The sequence below is a fragment of the Drosophila navojoa genome, chromosome 3 (genome assembly GCF_054131105.1).
Source record: "Drosophila navojoa isolate 15081-1374.11 chromosome 3, UAZ_NAV_1.0, whole genome shotgun sequence".
Classification (NCBI taxonomy): domain Eukaryota; kingdom Metazoa; phylum Arthropoda; class Insecta; order Diptera; family Drosophilidae; genus Drosophila; species Drosophila navojoa.
This window is the reverse complement of record NC_142891.1, coordinates 6,985,059-7,002,682: the sequence shown is the minus strand read 5'-3', so window position 1 is coordinate 7,002,682 and position 17,624 is coordinate 6,985,059. Positions and strand designations below refer to the sequence as shown.

Genomic DNA, 17,624 nt, shown 5'->3' with positions numbered 1-17,624 from the left:
CGGTGGGACGTTGGAATTGAGCTTTAAGTGACCAATGGGAACACTCTCTGCAGCTGCAAGCAGTCCAGCTTCGTGTTACTCAAATATAAATGCTAAATAACACTCACGCATACATATAGACAACTTAAATAATCTTCTGTAGCTCTTCATGCCTTGCTTTTTTTAGGAGATAGAGAGACTGTAAGACTGATATACAGACGTTTTTATAGGCAAACGAACACTCATAGTTAAGAAGGAATTACGAAGCTCAGCAATTATTAAATGACAGTCAGCAGTTTCTTCTGATCTATACTTCTGGAACTGGAACTGGGACTTCTACAAACTCTGTCTCAAGTTCAGGATTCTCCATTCATTTTTCAATGGATTTCTTTAGATCTAGCCTGAAATATGCTAAGCTGGCATCATTACAGTAAAATGTCAACCGTATCTCTAATTGAAATTTGCGAAATTTTACTGATACATGTACATATAAATATATTTGTGATGAATACAAAAATTTAAATTATTACATAATAAATTCTCAGGTGTTCTAATGACTATCAAAGGAATCGGTGACTAATCCATCGCGTTTGAACGGACTGATGATTCCCGCATTGATTAAAATCGCATACAATATGAATAGACCAAAGACGGACATCGAGAAAATCCCCACCGAGCGTCGCGCATTGAAGTTCAGCAAGGTCGTCCATAGAAGCGTCATAAATAAACCCATTGTGAACAGTATATACAATATTCCACCATAATCTCCAGACAGTGTATGGAATGAACTATTTTGGCCGAAGGCTTTCTTCAGAGCTATCACACCGCTACAGTGCAACAAAATGACAAATAACGGGCTGCCAAGTGTCGCTGCGTACGCCATTTTCTCATATCCATGCAGGGCCATTACTAAAATTGTTGCCAGATCACCTAAGCGATTGGCCATAGCTATTACAGTTACACTCATAAACTGATCTGGAACATCATAGATATATCCAACCATTTCAAATATTACACATAGTTCGGAGCTGCACTGAAATATTAAAAATACGGAACCAGTCAAGTTTAAAATTGAGAATATCCAATGATATTTAGGTGGAGCTCTCGTATCTGAGTGAAAAAATACAAATATGGCGACTGGTACAGTGAGTACCAGAGAATATACGCCATATATGCAATCCTCAGGCACGCTGTTATACCAGAGCTTGCCCCTATTTCTGAAAATCAAGGATTTGCCCAGTACGATTGTGATAGCTGGATTGAGGAATAGTTGAATGCAATTGAGTAGCTTGGACCAACCATTCTTTGGTTCCTCGTAGTTCACTAGGGGTATATAAATGGCACATATGACTGCAATTGGAGCACGCGCCAAATAGAAGGCGCGTAGACTCATACTGGCATGGCGCCAATCTTCTACATTGATCGGCTTGATAGCTGTGAGGAACTCTTTGAAGAGATGCTGATTCATACGCGAGTAGCGAGAGTTACGATATTTTTGAATTTCGACCCCTTCATGTTCATTGGGAAGTTGCGTCATAAACGTGAAATTTTGTTGCCTCGTACGAGTTGTACGTCGCTTTAAAATTCTTACACGTTCTTCCTTAGCCAGCTCATTTATTTCATTGGTCAAGTAGATTTTTCTCAAAGTTTGTTCAGGTGAATCGGGCATTTCGTTTAATTCAAGTAATTCACGTCTAAGCACTGAATTAGTTTGAAAAGGTAAGAATCATAGCTCATTTTAAAATCAATCAACGTTCCGCTTACTTACCTTTCAGAGTATACTTGATCAGGAAAAAGTCAATAACATTGATAGCCAAGTAGACGACATACACAATTATCATTCCCAAACTCTCTAAATAGCTTAGTTCCCCATGAGAAAACATCTGTAACTCAAAGAGCGCTAATCCAAAAATTAAGAACAGCAGATCTCGGACCGTATTAAAAGAATGCATTTGAAATGGTGTTATATAACAGATCAATCCACCTGTAAACATCACTACGAACATAGAGCTTGCAGCGTAATTGGCGAAAACGCAGTCCCGATTATTAACTATGGTTATCTGAAATAGCAGATCCGGTATAGTTTGGCATAATGCCATTATCGTGACTCCCGCTAAATGATCGTTCAAATGAAGCATTCGCGATATAACTTTCAATGCTGGAGAATAATAAATATGCGCCACAAGTCCCATGCAAAGCAGCAGCCCAAAGCATATAATCATAAAAAGGCTGACAAAGAGGTGTTCTTCGAAGCGATTCTTACATTTGAAGCTGCAGGCCATTAAATGCATATATGGGAGGAAGTTCGTGCCAACTACGCAACTATTGGCCCTTTGCACAAATTCGCATCTCTCGTCGTATGGAAATCTAACCACGGTATAACAATTCACTTTTGACAAAAAATGGGCGAACTCTCTGTCCATATCATTTTCCTCATACGCTGTGTCCATGATCCTATAATATATTTGTATTTATTATGTAAGTACATCTACATAATCGAAATAAGACTTTGTTTAATTTTTTTTTTTTTGTTATTTTTCTGTTTGTGTTTATATTTTGTGTTCTGTTTACTTTGAAACTTATTTCTGAACTAAATATATGTATTTGGATTGGAAAATCATGCCTTTAAATTCTAAATAATAAAAAGTGAGCATCCGATTATGAAGTTCGTAATAAAAGAATGGCAACCTGCAAAGTAATGAATCGTAACAATATAATAATACGTATTATGCTTTTCCGGATGAGCAGCTTGAGGGGCGTGGAATGAATGCCAGTAGAAGAACTAGAATGAACGTTCAACACCATTCGCTTAGTAGAGTTACCGCAAGTCCGAATATTAAATAAAATCACACTGTTCTGATAATGAAAACAACTAGAAGTAGAACATTTATAATTTTATATTATTTTACATTTTATTGCAAGCCACAATATCGATAAATTAGATATACACAAATTTGAAATTTAAAACTGCAGTGCTGCCACCTGTTAATCTTGAATCCTGTTAACTTCACACTGCTTTATTTTTGATAGTCTGGGCAATTTTTAGAATCTGATATACATATGTATGTTTGTGTTAAAAAAAAAAAAGCAAAATTCGGATAATATATTCTTAATCTATCCCATATTTAAAAACTTCAGGGTTTATAGCCTCATGCTCGTATGGACTAATAATTCCCTTATTGATTAAAACTGCAAACATTACGTACAGACCATAGATGGACATGGAGAAGATCCCCACCGAGCGTCGCACATTAAAGTTCAGCAAGGTAGTCCATAGCAGCATCATAAGTAAGCTAAATGTGAATATTACAAACAATATTCCACCATAATTGCCAACCATGGCATGCCAGGTAATGTGTTGGCCCAATGCTTTCTTCACCCCTATCACGCTGCCGCAGTGGAACAGAATGCAAAGCAACGCACCCCCAATGGTCGCTGCGAACGCCATTTTCTCATATCCATGCAGGGCCATGGTTAAAATCGTTGCTAGATCACCAAGGCAATTGGTTGCGGTTATTAAAGTGGAGCTCACAAATTGGTCTGAAACGCCATAAAGATAGCCAACCATTTCGATCATTACATTTAATTCGGTGGTGCACTGAAATATTATAAAAACGGATCCAGTCATGTTTAAGATCGAGAATGCCGAATGGTATTTGGGCGGGGCTCTAGTATCCGATTGACAGAATACAAATATGGACAATGGGACAGTCAATCCCAGAGAATATAAGCCGTATATCATATTATTTGGTATGCTGTTATACCACATTTGATTCTTATTTCTAAAAAGCAAAGATTTTCCCAGTGTGATTGTTAAAGCTGGATTAAACCATATTTGGATGCAATTGAGTAGCTTGGACCAACCATTCTTTGGTTCCTCGTAATCCACTAACGGTATATAGAAGGTACAAAGAATCACACCTGGAGCACGTACCACAAGAAAGATTCGTTCAATAATACCGGCATTGCGCCAATCCTCTAATTTAATGGGCTTGAATGCTAAGATGAAGTCTTTGAAGAGACCCCGATTCATATCGAAATAACGTGAACTGCGTCTTTGGTCAATATCAAGCTTTTCATGTTCATTGGGAACTTGTGTCATGAAAGTGAAATTCTGTTGCCTCGCGTTGGTTGTACGTCGTTTTACAATTTGTACGCGTTCCTCCTTAGACAGTTTATTTATTTCACCTGTCAAGGACTTTATTTTCGCCAGAGTTTCAGGTGAATCGGGCATTTCGTTTAATGCGAGTAATTCACGCCTTAACACTGAATAAATGGTTGATAAGGTGAGAACGTTAATCAAAGATCATTATTAAATCAATCTTGTTCACTGACGGTTCTTGCCTACTTACATTTCAGAGTATACTTGATCAGAATCAAGTCGATCACATTGACAATTAAGTAGGTGACATACACCAATATCATTCCTATTATCTCAATATAACTTATTGAGCGATCAGTAAACAAGCACAACTCCAATAACATTGAGCCAAAAATTAAGAATAGCAGATCTCGCACCGTATTAAAAGCATTCATTTGAAATGTTGTTAAATAGCAGACCAATCCACCTATAAACATTACCACAAACAATGATGTTGCCATGTCGTTGGCGAATACGCATTCCCGATCATTAACTATAGTTATTTGATATAGCAAATCTGGTATCGTATTGCATAATGCCATTATTGTGACTCCCGCTAAATGGTCGTTCATTCGAAGCAGTCGAGACAAAACCTTCAGTGCTGGAGAATAGTAAACATTCGCCACGTGTCCGGCAGAGAGCAGCAACAGAAAGCATAGAATCATAAAGAGACCGACAAAGGCATGTTCTTCAAAACGATTCCGGCATTTGAAGCTGCACGACAATAGTTGTATATATGGCACGAAGTTCGTGCCATGTATGCAACTATTGGCCCTTCTCACAAAATCGCATCTCTGATCGTACGGAAAATTCATTACCGAATAACAATTTACTTGCGACCAAAAATTTGCAAATTCTCTGTCCAAATCGTTCTCCTCATATACTGTGGTCATGATTCTGTAATATGTATACAGTTCCAATGTATGTTAAAGTTAAATTTTTTTTTTTTTTTTTTATTTTTTTTTATTTGTGTTACGTTTTATTTGAAATCTTTTTGGAAACTGAATATATTTTGATCGAAAATTCATACTGGTTTTGAAAAATGAAATGAGCAGCTGTTTGTAAATAATGGATTCTGGATTCTGGCAAATAACCTGAATATGAATATGAACATGAAGCGGGCCATATCATATCATATCACTCATACATCTATTTATAAAGGAACTGAAGACTTAATTAACTTTGCAAAACTCCCCTAAGGGAGATATCTCTAGATAAAATCGTACACAAAAAGAATTACCTCTTTTAAAATAAAAGATATCAATGCTATTAAATGTTTGCCTTTCGGCTTTTAGACCTTTCCTGATAAGCAGCGCAATGGAGACGAAAATAATCCACATATAGCAGTTATCTATTAATGCCAAGATAATCTTCACGAGTTGAAATACATTGATAACTGTTGCAACAAATACTTACCCGATTCACTGTTACTCTGCAACGATCAAAAGATTAAATTCGTGTTGGTAAAGAAAACATGTAGCTAGTACTAGAATATTTATAGAATTGATAGATTCTGTTTTTTTATTTTCATTTTTTTTTAAATTAGAGTTCCAAGCACAAAATTAAAATTATAAAAATAACGAGTATCTTGAAAATAAGTACATATGTATTTCGAAATCAATTACATTAGAACAGATTTTTCTACGGCTGAATATGTTAAGTTTCACAATGTTAACGCAGCTAACAGCGCCAGTCAGTTAACAGGCAATTAATTGCTAATTAGACAAAAGTCTTTTTACCCAGAGAATTTGTGATAGGTGCGCTCATCATTTGCTGTCTACATACAATGTATATTTATATATTTATTATTTCCGTCGGCTTGCTAAAATGAATTTATAGAAATTTAGGAAAATAAACTACACAAAATAGAACACTTACTAATAATGTGGGAATCTATAGAGGAAATTAAGAAGAGAAACATAGGTATACATAAATATGAGTAACAACTATGACGTACATATACATATATTCAAAGAAACAGTTCTACATATGATGTACATAAATTGAAGTTAGTATAACTTTAATTATAGATAATAATTTAGGTTTTGTAAATTGAAATATCTTCTATTGCGTATGATTTACAGATCTTTCAGTTGAATGAACTTCAAAAATGTTAGAAAAAGTGTAGAAAGAATGTTTTACACATTTATATACAATATATATATATATATCTATGTATATGTTTTTTTTTTTTTAATTTTTGCTGTTTCTTATAGACATAGATTTGTTAAATATTTGATTTGATTTAGTTTAATTATATTTTGTTTTTGGTTTTGGTTTTAGATCATGTTCAGTTTGATTTGTTTGTTAAACTTGGCTTAAAGCGTTTCTTATTGCTTATCTATGAAAAGGAACATAGTACAATATTATTATGTTTTTATGTGATTTCTTTGAAAGTTTCAGCTTATTGACTAAACAACATTATAAACGAGTGACTAAACGAGTTTTATTACGATTAATTTGTATTACGATTTGTGTTAATAAACGTTAATAACTATTAACGTGTGTAATTGTAGTTTCATGAATGTTGGCATGAATCGAGATGCAATTGAGAAGATAATGATAATGATAATGTATGTGTGTGTGTGTGTTAGAGTATGCCGTGTGACATTACACTAAGTATTCGTATTCGCTTTTTGCCAACTAATTGCGAAGAGAAAAACACTTCAAGACAGAACGGAAATTAAAGGAAAATTCTATATATTTATGTAGGTATGTATGTATATGTATATATTTAAGTTTAGTTTAGTATCACACACTAGTAGAGATAATGCGAAGAGGCCTGAGCTCTATACTGCTTCGGTGTTAGCTTTATTAACTTAGGATTGAATGCCCCCAATGCCGCTTCGTTTGTCGATGATGCCGCCGCCGGTACGGTGTGCGATCGAAAACGCGAACGTAGAAAATTTTGCATGGAGCGTAGGCGAATAATGGGCGCACAGGGCGATTGTCGTAGCGTGTTATGGTTGAGCGCCCAATAAATGATTGGACTAATGGCCGAATAAAAGTAGCCTGTTTTGAAATATATAAATATAAAAAAAAAAATTATTATTTTTTTTATTAAGATCTGAAAGCTTTTGAAAATTCATCGATAAAAGAAGTTGATAAACAAAAAAGTTCCCAAAATATAGCCCAAGTACAGCAGCATATCGCTCTTTACACAAATTATATAAATAAGGAGTATTACGTCTTAAAGTTCTTAAACAAATATCTTATTATTTATTATTGTCCAATTGTAATATACTAGTAAATTTATGCTTCTAGCTGTCATAAGCATCGCGAACAAGAAAATCGTGACTGTACGAGTGGATAATGCCTTTCCTGATAAGCACCGCAAATAAAAGGAATATACCAAAGACAGACATGGAAAATATGCCGACAGAGCGTCTGGCATTGAAGTTCAACAGCACCGTCCACAGAATCGTAAGGACGAGTCCGATTATAAAAATAACATAGGCGTTGTCCGCATAATTGCCCATAGCGTCATTCGAGCGCGCAGTGTTGCCTCTGAGTATCACTGCCAGCATCGTTGTGGTGCAACCGACGACAATAGTAAGGAAGCTGCTGCCAATGGTGCCTGCGTAGGCCATCTTCTCGTACCCTTGCATGCTCAGCGACACGCAGATAGCAAGATCACTCAGGCAGGTGGCCACGACCAGGAGGGTGACACCCATGAAATCGAACGGAACCTCATAGATGCTACCGATCACCTTCGTGAAGAGCGACAACTCATAGGAGCACTGCATGGCTAGAAAGACGGAGCCAGTGAAATTCATGATCGCAAACACAATATGATATTTCGGCGGAGCTGAGGTGTTCGAATGGATGAACACTATGATGGCAAGTGGCACGGTTATTACCATGGAGTAAATGCCGTACACCGCAAATTTTGGTATATTGAGGTACCAAAGTTTTGATTTTTCCCGATATATCAAAGCTGACCCAATGACAATTGTGATAGCTGGATTGAGGAATATTTGAATGCAATTTAGTAGCTTACTCCAACCATCTCTTTCCTTCTCGTAATCCACTAACGGTATGTAGATGGCGCACACCACCACAACTGGTGCACGTACAATGTAAAACGTACGCTTTAGTATATTCCCCTTGATCCAATCATCCATAAAAACGGGCCGGAGTGAACTAAAGAATTGCCTAAAGAGGAAGCGATTCTTGTTACGAAAACCTCTATATGCCACTGACTGTTTCATTCTTCTGATAGATGGATGTCTCTCTGAACGTCTGGTTAAATATGTAAAAAATGCTTCATCTGGCTTCTGTACGGAGGTCGACTGACGCGCCAAAATATCCACAACCTCATGCTCAGACAGCTCATCATATTTCTTTTTCAGTAATTCAATCTTTTTTCGAATATTATACGAATCAGGTCTCCTAACATTCACGTCCACATTCAACTGTTCCAGCTCATCAATTTGCTTCAGCAACTCTGTGTTACGTGACAATTAAATATATATATATACTATATATACTTTGTGTAAATATTTCTTACGTTTTGTAGTGCGTCGTAGTATTAATAGGTCAGTCACACTGACTATCAGATATATAATATACAGCAATATTGAGACAATACACTCTCTGAGATCCATCTCGTTATCAGTTCTTAGAAAATAATCTACCAACAGGACGCCGCATACCATGAACAGCAAGTCCCGGATTGTCGTTGAGCCGCTCATCTTGAATGGACTGAGGTAGCAGACCAAACCGCCGACAAACATGATCAAGTACAACCCCTTTGCAAGGGCATTCGCAAAGTTTGGTTCGTCATCGTCGTGCACGGCCCACACATTGGCAACGAGTTCGGGAAGTTCGTTGCCAATTGATATTATGGTAACTCCGGCCAAATGTTCGCTCATATGCAACATCCGGGCCACCAGCTTCAAGGCCGGTCCGTAAAAGTTATGAATAACATAGCTCATGCAGCAGAGCAGCTCCAAGCAGAGCACCAAAAACAGGGACACATACACATACTCCTCAAACTGATTCCGGCACTTCAGATCGCATGCCATCAACTGAATATAGGGCACGACATTGGTGCCGTAGACGCAACTGTTGGCCCGCTGCACAAAATTACATCTCTGGTCGTATGGAAAGATCTTCACAGCGTAGCAACTGACCCTGGCCCAAAACTGTTCGAATTCCTTATCTAACTCATTTGGCACGTACTGCTTACTGTCCATGCCTTTCAATTTCAGTTTGTTACACAAATTATTTATATGTATCAAAAATACAAAACTACAAAACTACTAAATTATACTTCGAACTGATTTCTACTGGGCAATGTGAGAGCCGAACCAACTGCTTTCAAAAATTGTCAATGATATATTGATTTAGAAAATTTGGAAATGAATTTTACATTTTCTTGTTTAATTATATAGTTATTATTTCTATTAAATAAGGGAATTAAAACAATTATGAAAAAGTTTAGAGCGTTACCCTTTACACAATTAGAGTTTAATGTTTAGTAAATAAAAAACCTTTTCCACACTCACAAATTTATTTATTTCTCTTTTCCTTTTCTTCAAGAATCGGATCTATGAGTATTAGAGAAAATGTCTATTTGAAATTTGTGAAAAGTCCATTTTATCCCAAGTGCAGTGAATAGGAAATATGCCAAATAAATAGACATGGAGTAAATGCCCATCGAGCGTTGCGAATTCAATTTGAATAGCGATATCAATAGCAGCATGGATAGCAGGCCCAGGATCAAGATAATGAATGCATTTTCGCAACACACATTTATCAGTTCTGCATCGGCATTTAAGCCGTACAGAATTATTGCCGTGATTAGACTGCCATCTTTGCCCAGAATGATACTCAGAAAGCTGCTGCCGATCGCTGCTGCGTAAGCCATTCGCTCGTAGCCCTGTTTGCAGAGGGAAAAGCTGGTAACCAGATCCGTTAGGCCATTGGCAATGGGATTGACAGAGACGTCCATAAAACCGGGCGACATATGCCTTATCGTGCCAATCAGTTCCAGGATTAACGATAGTTCCTTGACCAGGTGCTGTACGATGAACAAGCATCCATGCAGACTCAAAATGGCAAACATCGAATGATACTTGGGCGCAACTCTGGCATCGGAGCGGAGTAGCATGAACACACTGAGCGGCAGGGTCAACATCAACGAGTAGAGTACATAGAGAGACGACATGGATGTGCCGCGAGACATGAGGGCAATCGTAAGCGCAGGATTGAGACATATTTGGATGCAGTTGAGCAGCTTGCACCAGCCATGTCTGTCCCGCTCGTGATCCACCAGCGGTATATAGATGGCGCATAGCCACACGATCGGGGCACGGGCAATGTAGAAGGCGCGTATCAATGCATTGGCCCGCTGCCAATCCTTGAGGCGGCACAGTTTCAGGCCAAGACAGCGTTCCTTCTTGCTATTCTGAAATTCATTGCAAATCGAATTGGTATACGTACGACATGGCGTTCCAAGTCGTAGATCCTGAACAAGTGTGTAATACTTTTCTTTTATGGCTTGCACGTTAGTTGCTCGGAGCTGAATTTGTCGTCTCAACACTGCAAAACGGAAATCGGAAGGAATTACAGTGATAACTTACTACGAGGCATTCGCTCATCTATTCACCTACATTTCAAGCTAATGTGCTCTATATAGAGATCTAGCACATTGACAGTCAAATAGAAGCAATAAACGGAGATTAGCAGCAAATACTCAGGGAACGTAATTACGCCATCGTTTACAGAGACGTATTCCCATAGCGTGAGGCCATAGACGAAGAATAATAGATCACGTATAGTCCGATGGCTGTTCATCCGAAGGGGTCTCATGAAGCAAACTAATCCCCCACTAAACATAGCCACGAAGAGAACCAATGAGAAGCCCTGCGACAGCTGAGAGGCTTTCAGTGCCCTCAATTCCAGGTTCGACCAACTGTCATAGATCTGCGGCAGTGTGTTGGCAATAGAGATGATAGTCACTCCCGCCAGATGGTCATTCATATGCAGAGTTCTCGCCACTGCACGGAGCATGGGCGTATAATAGTAGTGCAGCACATAGACCAAGCAGATCAGCAACTCGAAGCTAAAGAATAGCAGCAGTGCTATATAGACGAGTTCCTCGAACTGATTGCGACACCTGAATCGGCAGGCCAACAGCTCCAAATAGGGCACAAGATTCATGCTGAGTTCACATTTCTTGGCTCTTCGCACAAACTCGCAACGCTCCTCATAGGGCTGCTCCAGCATTGCGAAGCAATTGACGCTCGACCAATACGATTCAGATTTACTTAGTATATATGGTGAGGCCATAATTGTTGGTTTACTTAAATATTACATTTCTGTGTGATTGTATATTTTGATATACTAGTAATATATTATATTTTTAGTATGTTTAATTAATTTAAGCTGGAGATTTCTGTCAAGCTGTTCGTGAGATCTGTGCAATTCATATTATTTATCTATATGATATGACTATTTATTTTTCATTTGTAGATAAAGAATTCAGTCATATAATTTATAGATCTATCAGTTAATGTAATCGTTTTTTATCAGTTGAAATCCTAACTTTCTTACCTAAATACCAAAAAGGGGTTGGAAAATTAAAAACAAATTTCTGTTTGATTTGAAGGGAACCATTTTTGTTGGGTTTATATACATTATTCAGAGATAATGTAGGATTCTAGTGGTAAAAATGTTTAGTATAAGTCAGGGAGTTTTCATAAAAACGTTTCTCTTCGTCTCCGAGACTTTTCATTCAATTTTAATTGAGATTTTTTCAATTCCCATACATATTTTATATTATAATTATATTCTGTTTCACTTACCCAATAGGAGACTGAAGTAGACGGAAGTTTTGCTGCAGTATTGCTTATAGCCGAAATTCTTATAGAATATGCAGAAGACATGCGGTGCCCAGCAGATGATAAAGATTAGAGCCGATGCAACCAGCATATTGGCCAAGTGTCGACGCGAACGCAGCGTCGATGTCTGTGGCAGAGGTATACCAGGAGTGGCTGGGCCGCGGCCCAAGCGATGAATCCGTTGCCGTTGCGAATGGGCGCGTATCTCCCTCATAGCTCTGTGGAAAAATATGACTTGAAATTGATGCAAGTGTAATTAGTGAGATAGCTCATTAGCTTACCTTGGTGAAATGGGATTGCTGGAGCGATAGGAGCCCGGTTCGAGTGCCGCACTGGAGCCAGCCTGCAAGCAGGGCTGTAGATTATGCAACTGAATATCGCCGGGATTGACAGCCATTTGACCGCCTCCATTGCCATTCGATGTATCGTCTGCCGTTGTTGCGCCGCCACATGCCGCTTGCTGTGCGTTCGCACAGCCCGTCACGATCACCATGTGTGTCTGGCGGCGTAATATGGGCATTGGCAATGGCAGCTCACCATGGGCAGCTCGCGCTGTCAAGGAGAGCGCGCACAGCTTACGGCGTACGCCATAGTGATTCAGTAGAACACCCACGCCGGGCAGCACAAACACCGCGATCGTATGAAAGATGATGAAGGACATGAACATCGCATTCGCGCCCAACTCTGATGTGCAGCTGATGCTAACCGGATTCGGTGTTGTGCTTGTACCCTTAATGACCACCGACTTTGCTATTATCTTATAGGCAAACAGGAATGGCGTGCTGATCGCTGCCGAGGCGATCCATGAGAGAAGAGCCAGAGAGACGTGAAGGTAACGACGCTGTCGCAACTGAGCCAAACGTGGATGTTTCACGGTGGCATAGCGATCCAGTGAGAGCATGAAGAAAGAAATAGTGCTAGCTGCCACTGGCATGACCTGAAATTAATAAGTAATCAATTCCCCTTTTCAAAATCTCTCCATTGGATGTATTCTCGCGCCGTTAATGTTAGTGGTATTTTTCTTTATTTCATGCTGTTAAACTCAGCTGGTGCTGTTAATAAAAGGATAATTTGGGGACGCCGATTTTAAATTATAATTATTATTGAAACTGCAGTCTGTTACTCTTGCAACGTGTATTAATGTAAAAAAAATATATATATAAAAAGTTTCATTCTTTTAAACCACTAAAAATATGTCCTGCTTTTACAATTTTGCAGTTAAGCTCAGCTGGTGCTGCCATTTAAGCGATATTTCGATAGTTTAGGCATGATAGTTTTCTTATTGGTTTGATCGCGCGCGAAACCTGATTTATTTTTTTTAGTGTGCAAATTGAATAATAATTATACTTTATTGTTGTGCTTACCTGTACGTAGTGTATTAGTTTGCATAGTGCAAGTGGTAATGATCGAGTGCCGCGATTCATGGCCAGATTGAGAAGCGTAACCGGCGCTGAAATGCCCGTGACTAGGAGATCGGCAACGCATACGGCTAAGAGTAGGGGATTTCGCAAGCGCACCGATGAAGCCGAACAGAGGGTAAGCACTAAAGTAGAATTGCCGACGACGCCACCAAAGACGACCAGGCCATAGCTTATAGCCAAGAGTAGAATGGTAATTGATGGTATCGCATGTTCCGAATCCGCGCCATTGTCAAAATCATAGGGATCAACCAGTGTGAAATTGCCATAGTTGTCATAGTCAAAGTCTTGCGGCGAATTTCCGGCCGAATTTCCATTGCCAAAATTTCCTCCATTGCCGCCAAAAAAGTTCTGCTCGAGTAGGGCATAGTGCAGGTCAGTTGTAGCGCTATCGTTATCGATATTGCTATCGACAGTCGGCTGTTGTTGATGCTGTCGTCGATATGAGTTTTCCCACCATTGCTGCAGGTTGTTGCTATTCATCCTTTTTAATCACACTCGTGTATTTCTAATACTTGGCGCTGCCGATCGTTGTCGATGCGTTTGTCTGGCTGCCTCATTGCATACTAAAGGTGCTAGGTGCTGGTGCTGTATTGGAAAACGAAAAAAAAGAAAAAAAAAAAAAGAAATAGGTTGTAGGTAGGAAGTAACAAAATGCCATCATCAGTCTTTTATATACCCTATACTCGTGACAAGTAAGGAGTAGTTATCTCTGTATGGATAAAATGTAAAATTTCATATCAGATAATGCGGAAAAATTAATTTTGAAGTGCTATTTCTTAAGCAAGACATTTGTATTTAGTAAAGTTTTGTATGTTCCCCAATAAATAGGCTACGCTTTATTGATATAAGTATTTTACGGGCTTTGCGTGTTTTCTTTGGCGTGCAAACCATGGCGTATGCGTGATAGAAAATAATTTGTAGCATAAAATTACCAACAGTAACGTTATATAAATAATTGCAAGATAATAATCCAGCAGGGAAATGCCATACATATTTTTCATTAGACCAAGAATTTTGCAAAATATTTACTATAAATTTTCTTGAGCACTGAGACTGAGAATCAAAATGACAAATATGAATTATGTTGAACCATCTATTAAATAGTTCATGGATTGCACTTGTGCACGAGGTATTCAAAAGTCGACTTTTTAGTATTGCATGCCCCCTTGTTTTGTTTCAACAAGGACACACAAAGTGACAGCCACATGCATACCCATGCACAATCAAACACACAAACACACACTTACACAAGGGACACTCTGCCGCTGCCGCTGCCGGCTCTGCCTGCTGCTGGTGCTGCTTCAGTCGCCGCATCTGCCTGTGACACTGACACTTATGCAATGCGAAGCAGGGCGCACTCAGAGATTAGTGCTGCGCTTCCTTCCGCCGTGCCCCATTTTGTTGGCAAGCCAAAATGAATGGCAACCTTGCACTTTGCGCCCACGACAAAACAACCGCAAGGATTGGTGCCATCTACTACTCGTGGCGCGGAAATTGTGGGCGAGCTACAACTGGCGGCTTAATTGCGCGTTAAATCAGTGCACGGCGGAGAATGGGCCAAGGCGCCATTTTTTAATGTTGATGCTGCATGTGCAGGAGCAATAAATGCAGTCTATGTACTGCCGGGCTATTAAAAACTTTAATTGATATTGTTATCCAAAAAGCAAACGGACAAACGCCAGAGCAATGAACAAAACAGGGTGACTCAAGATTTGATAGCAAAGGCGCAGTACCATTTGATGTGGGCTATAAAAACCTCTTTTGCATGAGTCACCCTAATCTACTGTGTTGCCTCATGATTATAAGTCAGCGTACACATGTGTGTGGATATGTGTGAGTGTCCGTGTGTGCACTAAAGCTCTGCCAGACAGCGTGCTTTGTTTGCATGTGTGTGCGTGTGTTTGTGAATGCTTGCGTCAGTTTGTATGGCTTGCTGTGTATCAATTTTGTTGTTGCTGCCAATTTTAGCCGCCGCCATTGTTCAGCGCAATTTGTATACACGTGTGTGTGTGTGTGTGTGTGAGTTGTTGTTGTCAACGTCAACGCTTTTGCCTTTTGCACATTGTGTCGCGGCTGCTGCTGCTTGATGTGACTGACGTTTGTTTAATCTGCTTAATTTGCGTTAATTTAATCCTGACCTGCGAGCATGTATCTCTGTGTGTGTGCGTGTGGGTATACCTAAATGTTGTCGGTATCCATTCATCCTGTTTATATATGTATGTATGTGTGGGAGTCTATAACCTGTTGGCTAAGTTCTTGTTACAACTTATATAATTTCTTTGATTTTAATTAAAATCTACAATTACTTTAAAATTGAGGCTTAATTTCTCTCCATTATATATTATTATTATATATTATTAGGCATATTTATATTTCAATATATTAAATAACTAATTTTTAGCATTAATTACGAACAAACAAAATTATATTATTCCCCAAAAATGTTTGTCTATTTTTAGCAGCTTTGTTAGCGTGGGCGATTTCTTGGGATTTTCTTATTGGGAATTTTGAAATGTGAATCTATATTAATTTACGTCACTCAAACGTCGGCAGCAGACACAAAAGGTGACAAAAAGCGATGGCAAGCCATAGCCTCCATCCTGCTTCAACACAAAAGAATGGACAAACGCAAAGCCAATGTGAGATAAAAATGGCCGTATCCCGGCCCATGCAAACGTTGGAAAGAGATGGATTCGATTGTTGCTATTGCAGCACCCCGCTAATATGAAAACTGTCAGCCACAGGTGATTTAATAACAAGACGCTTACGCATACAATCGCAAAAAAGCCGCCAGATACACACAGCACACAGCACACGCAAACGCACACACATACATATAAACTGAGATGCGCAACTTGATGGCGTTAGCGCTCGCCCGCTGCTTTTGTCTGTTCTTATTGATTTGACAGCTTACAATTTCTTTGTGTGTGTATGTGTGCGTATTAGTGTCCAGGCGTCTTGTGCGTGCCTGCCACAATACAAATGCCAAACAAACAAGTTACCCTGTCTGTGTGCGTGCACTTGTATATATGTATGTGTGTGTGCGTTTACCGTTGTCTTTTAGTTTAAAAAAAAAACACACACACACATACACACATTTTTTGGGAATGGCGAATTGGGCAAAGTTTTGAGGCGAACAATGAAAAATGCGTGGGTAAGGGCAAAGGCAAAGACAAGAGATAGAGACGGTGGGAGAGCGAGACAAAGAAATGCTATTGGCCATGTAAAAAACGACGCCATAATTACTAGCCATAAAAACGCGTGGCGAAAGCAAAAGCAGCTGAATAACAATTAGTGTAGTATCAAAAGGCGGTAATGGCAACGCCAACGCACACACAAACACGCCCACACATACACGCCCACACACTCACACTCACACACACACGCGTACACAAGTACACACGTTGAGTATACGTAATAACTTACAGTTTTGTTATTTCGCGCTTCATATGAAAATGTGAAGTGAAAATATATTTCTTTTTTTGTTTTTGCTGTTTGTTGTGGTGGCGACTATAGTTTGTTGTTTACTTTATTGAAGGCACTGTAATTTACAGTTAGTACTATTTTCAGTTTCTTTGTTGCTAATATCGTTATTGCAGCGGGCGCGTCTTAGTCGTTGTTGTTATTTTAGTTTTGTTTAAATTTTCGTTTTATATATATCAAATACACTTTTAGCAAATATTTTTACATTTATTTGTTCGTAGGTAAAATTGTTTTTTGTTTTCTTAATTTTAATAAAATGTTTCTTTTTTATGTGGGTGCGTGCGTCTGTGTGTGTCTGTGTCAGTGTGTGTGTGTGCGTGTGTAAGTGTATGTGTGTGTGTGTTGGGAAAAAAAAAAACTAAAATAAAAGTCAATGTGCTGCGTGCAGAAATCGTTCCTCAATGGCGCACATTACACGAAAGGACTACGGCGGAAGACTGTCCTGTCTAACAGTGAAAATTGTGCTGAAGCCAAGCAAATACAACCCAAGACAGCTTAATCCAGAGAGCGAGCGAGCGAAAGAGAGAGAGAGAGAGTGAGAGTCAGAGCAGAGTTCGAAGTTAAAAGTCGTGAGTAAGGCCGAAAGCTTTTGATTGTTGTTGGGCCATGGCAGAGCTTTTTCAGTCTCTCGAATGCTTAACTTTCGCTTTCATTTGTAATAGCCGCAAGGACCTTGCTGAACTTGTGATAAGAACTTAAATTTGGAAAGGAGCCAAAAGGAAAAATAACAAAATAAATAAAACAAAACCAAAA

At 39.0% G+C, this 17,624-nt stretch overlaps 5 protein-coding genes across 6 annotated transcripts; all 5 read right to left on the bottom strand.

Annotated features, from left to right (window-relative positions):
* Positions 1-433: 433 nt before the first annotated feature.
* On the bottom strand, positions 434-2,543 carry LOC149091653 (mitochondrial sodium/calcium exchanger protein-like). 2 transcript variants are annotated; one of them, XM_089258106.1, is made up of 3 exons: positions 2,243-2,543; positions 1,748-2,137; positions 434-1,680 (listed from the first exon to the last, which is right to left on the bottom strand). In XM_089258106.1, the coding sequence occupies exons 1-3, from the start codon at positions 2,427-2,429 to the stop codon at positions 530-532; spliced, it is 1,728 nt and encodes a 575-aa protein (XP_089114232.1). In that variant the 5' UTR covers positions 2,430-2,543; the 3' UTR covers positions 434-529. The 2 variants fall into 2 exon arrangements, with proteins under 2 accessions (XP_089114232.1, XP_089114231.1); XM_089258105.1 differs by having other exon boundaries at positions 1,748-2,542.
* Positions 2,544-3,071: 528 nt separating this feature from the next.
* On the bottom strand, positions 3,072-5,013 carry LOC115563286 (mitochondrial sodium/calcium exchanger protein). The gene is made up of 2 exons (XM_030386023.2): positions 4,332-5,013; positions 3,072-4,245 (listed from the first exon to the last, which is right to left on the bottom strand). The coding sequence occupies exons 1-2, from the start codon at positions 5,011-5,013 to the stop codon at positions 3,089-3,091; spliced, it is 1,839 nt and encodes a 612-aa protein (XP_030241883.2). The 3' UTR covers positions 3,072-3,088.
* Positions 5,014-6,197: 1,184 nt separating this feature from the next.
* On the bottom strand, positions 6,198-17,339 carry LOC115563293 (dopamine receptor D3). Its single transcript, XM_030386032.2, has 5 exons — positions 16,815-17,339; positions 13,332-13,973; positions 12,249-12,904; positions 11,932-12,185; positions 6,198-7,132 (listed from the first exon to the last, which is right to left on the bottom strand). The coding sequence occupies exons 2-5, from the start codon at positions 13,866-13,868 to the stop codon at positions 6,879-6,881; spliced, it is 1,701 nt and encodes a 566-aa protein (XP_030241892.1). The 5' UTR covers positions 13,869-13,973; positions 16,815-17,339; the 3' UTR covers positions 6,198-6,878.
* LOC149091652 (mitochondrial sodium/calcium exchanger protein-like) lies at positions 7,311-9,452 on the bottom strand. Its single transcript, XM_030386031.2, has 2 exons — positions 8,631-9,452; positions 7,311-8,567 (listed from the first exon to the last, which is right to left on the bottom strand). The coding sequence occupies exons 1-2, from the start codon at positions 9,316-9,318 to the stop codon at positions 7,381-7,383; spliced, it is 1,875 nt and encodes a 624-aa protein (XP_030241891.1). The 5' UTR covers positions 9,319-9,452; the 3' UTR covers positions 7,311-7,380.
* LOC115563294 (mitochondrial sodium/calcium exchanger protein-like) lies at positions 9,617-11,502 on the bottom strand. Its single transcript, XM_030386034.2, has 2 exons — positions 10,738-11,502; positions 9,617-10,666 (listed from the first exon to the last, which is right to left on the bottom strand). Exons 1-2 carry the CDS (start codon positions 11,414-11,416, stop codon positions 9,660-9,662), a joined length of 1,686 nt encoding a protein of 561 aa, XP_030241894.2. The 5' UTR covers positions 11,417-11,502; the 3' UTR covers positions 9,617-9,659.
* Positions 17,340-17,624: the final 285 nt, after the last annotated feature.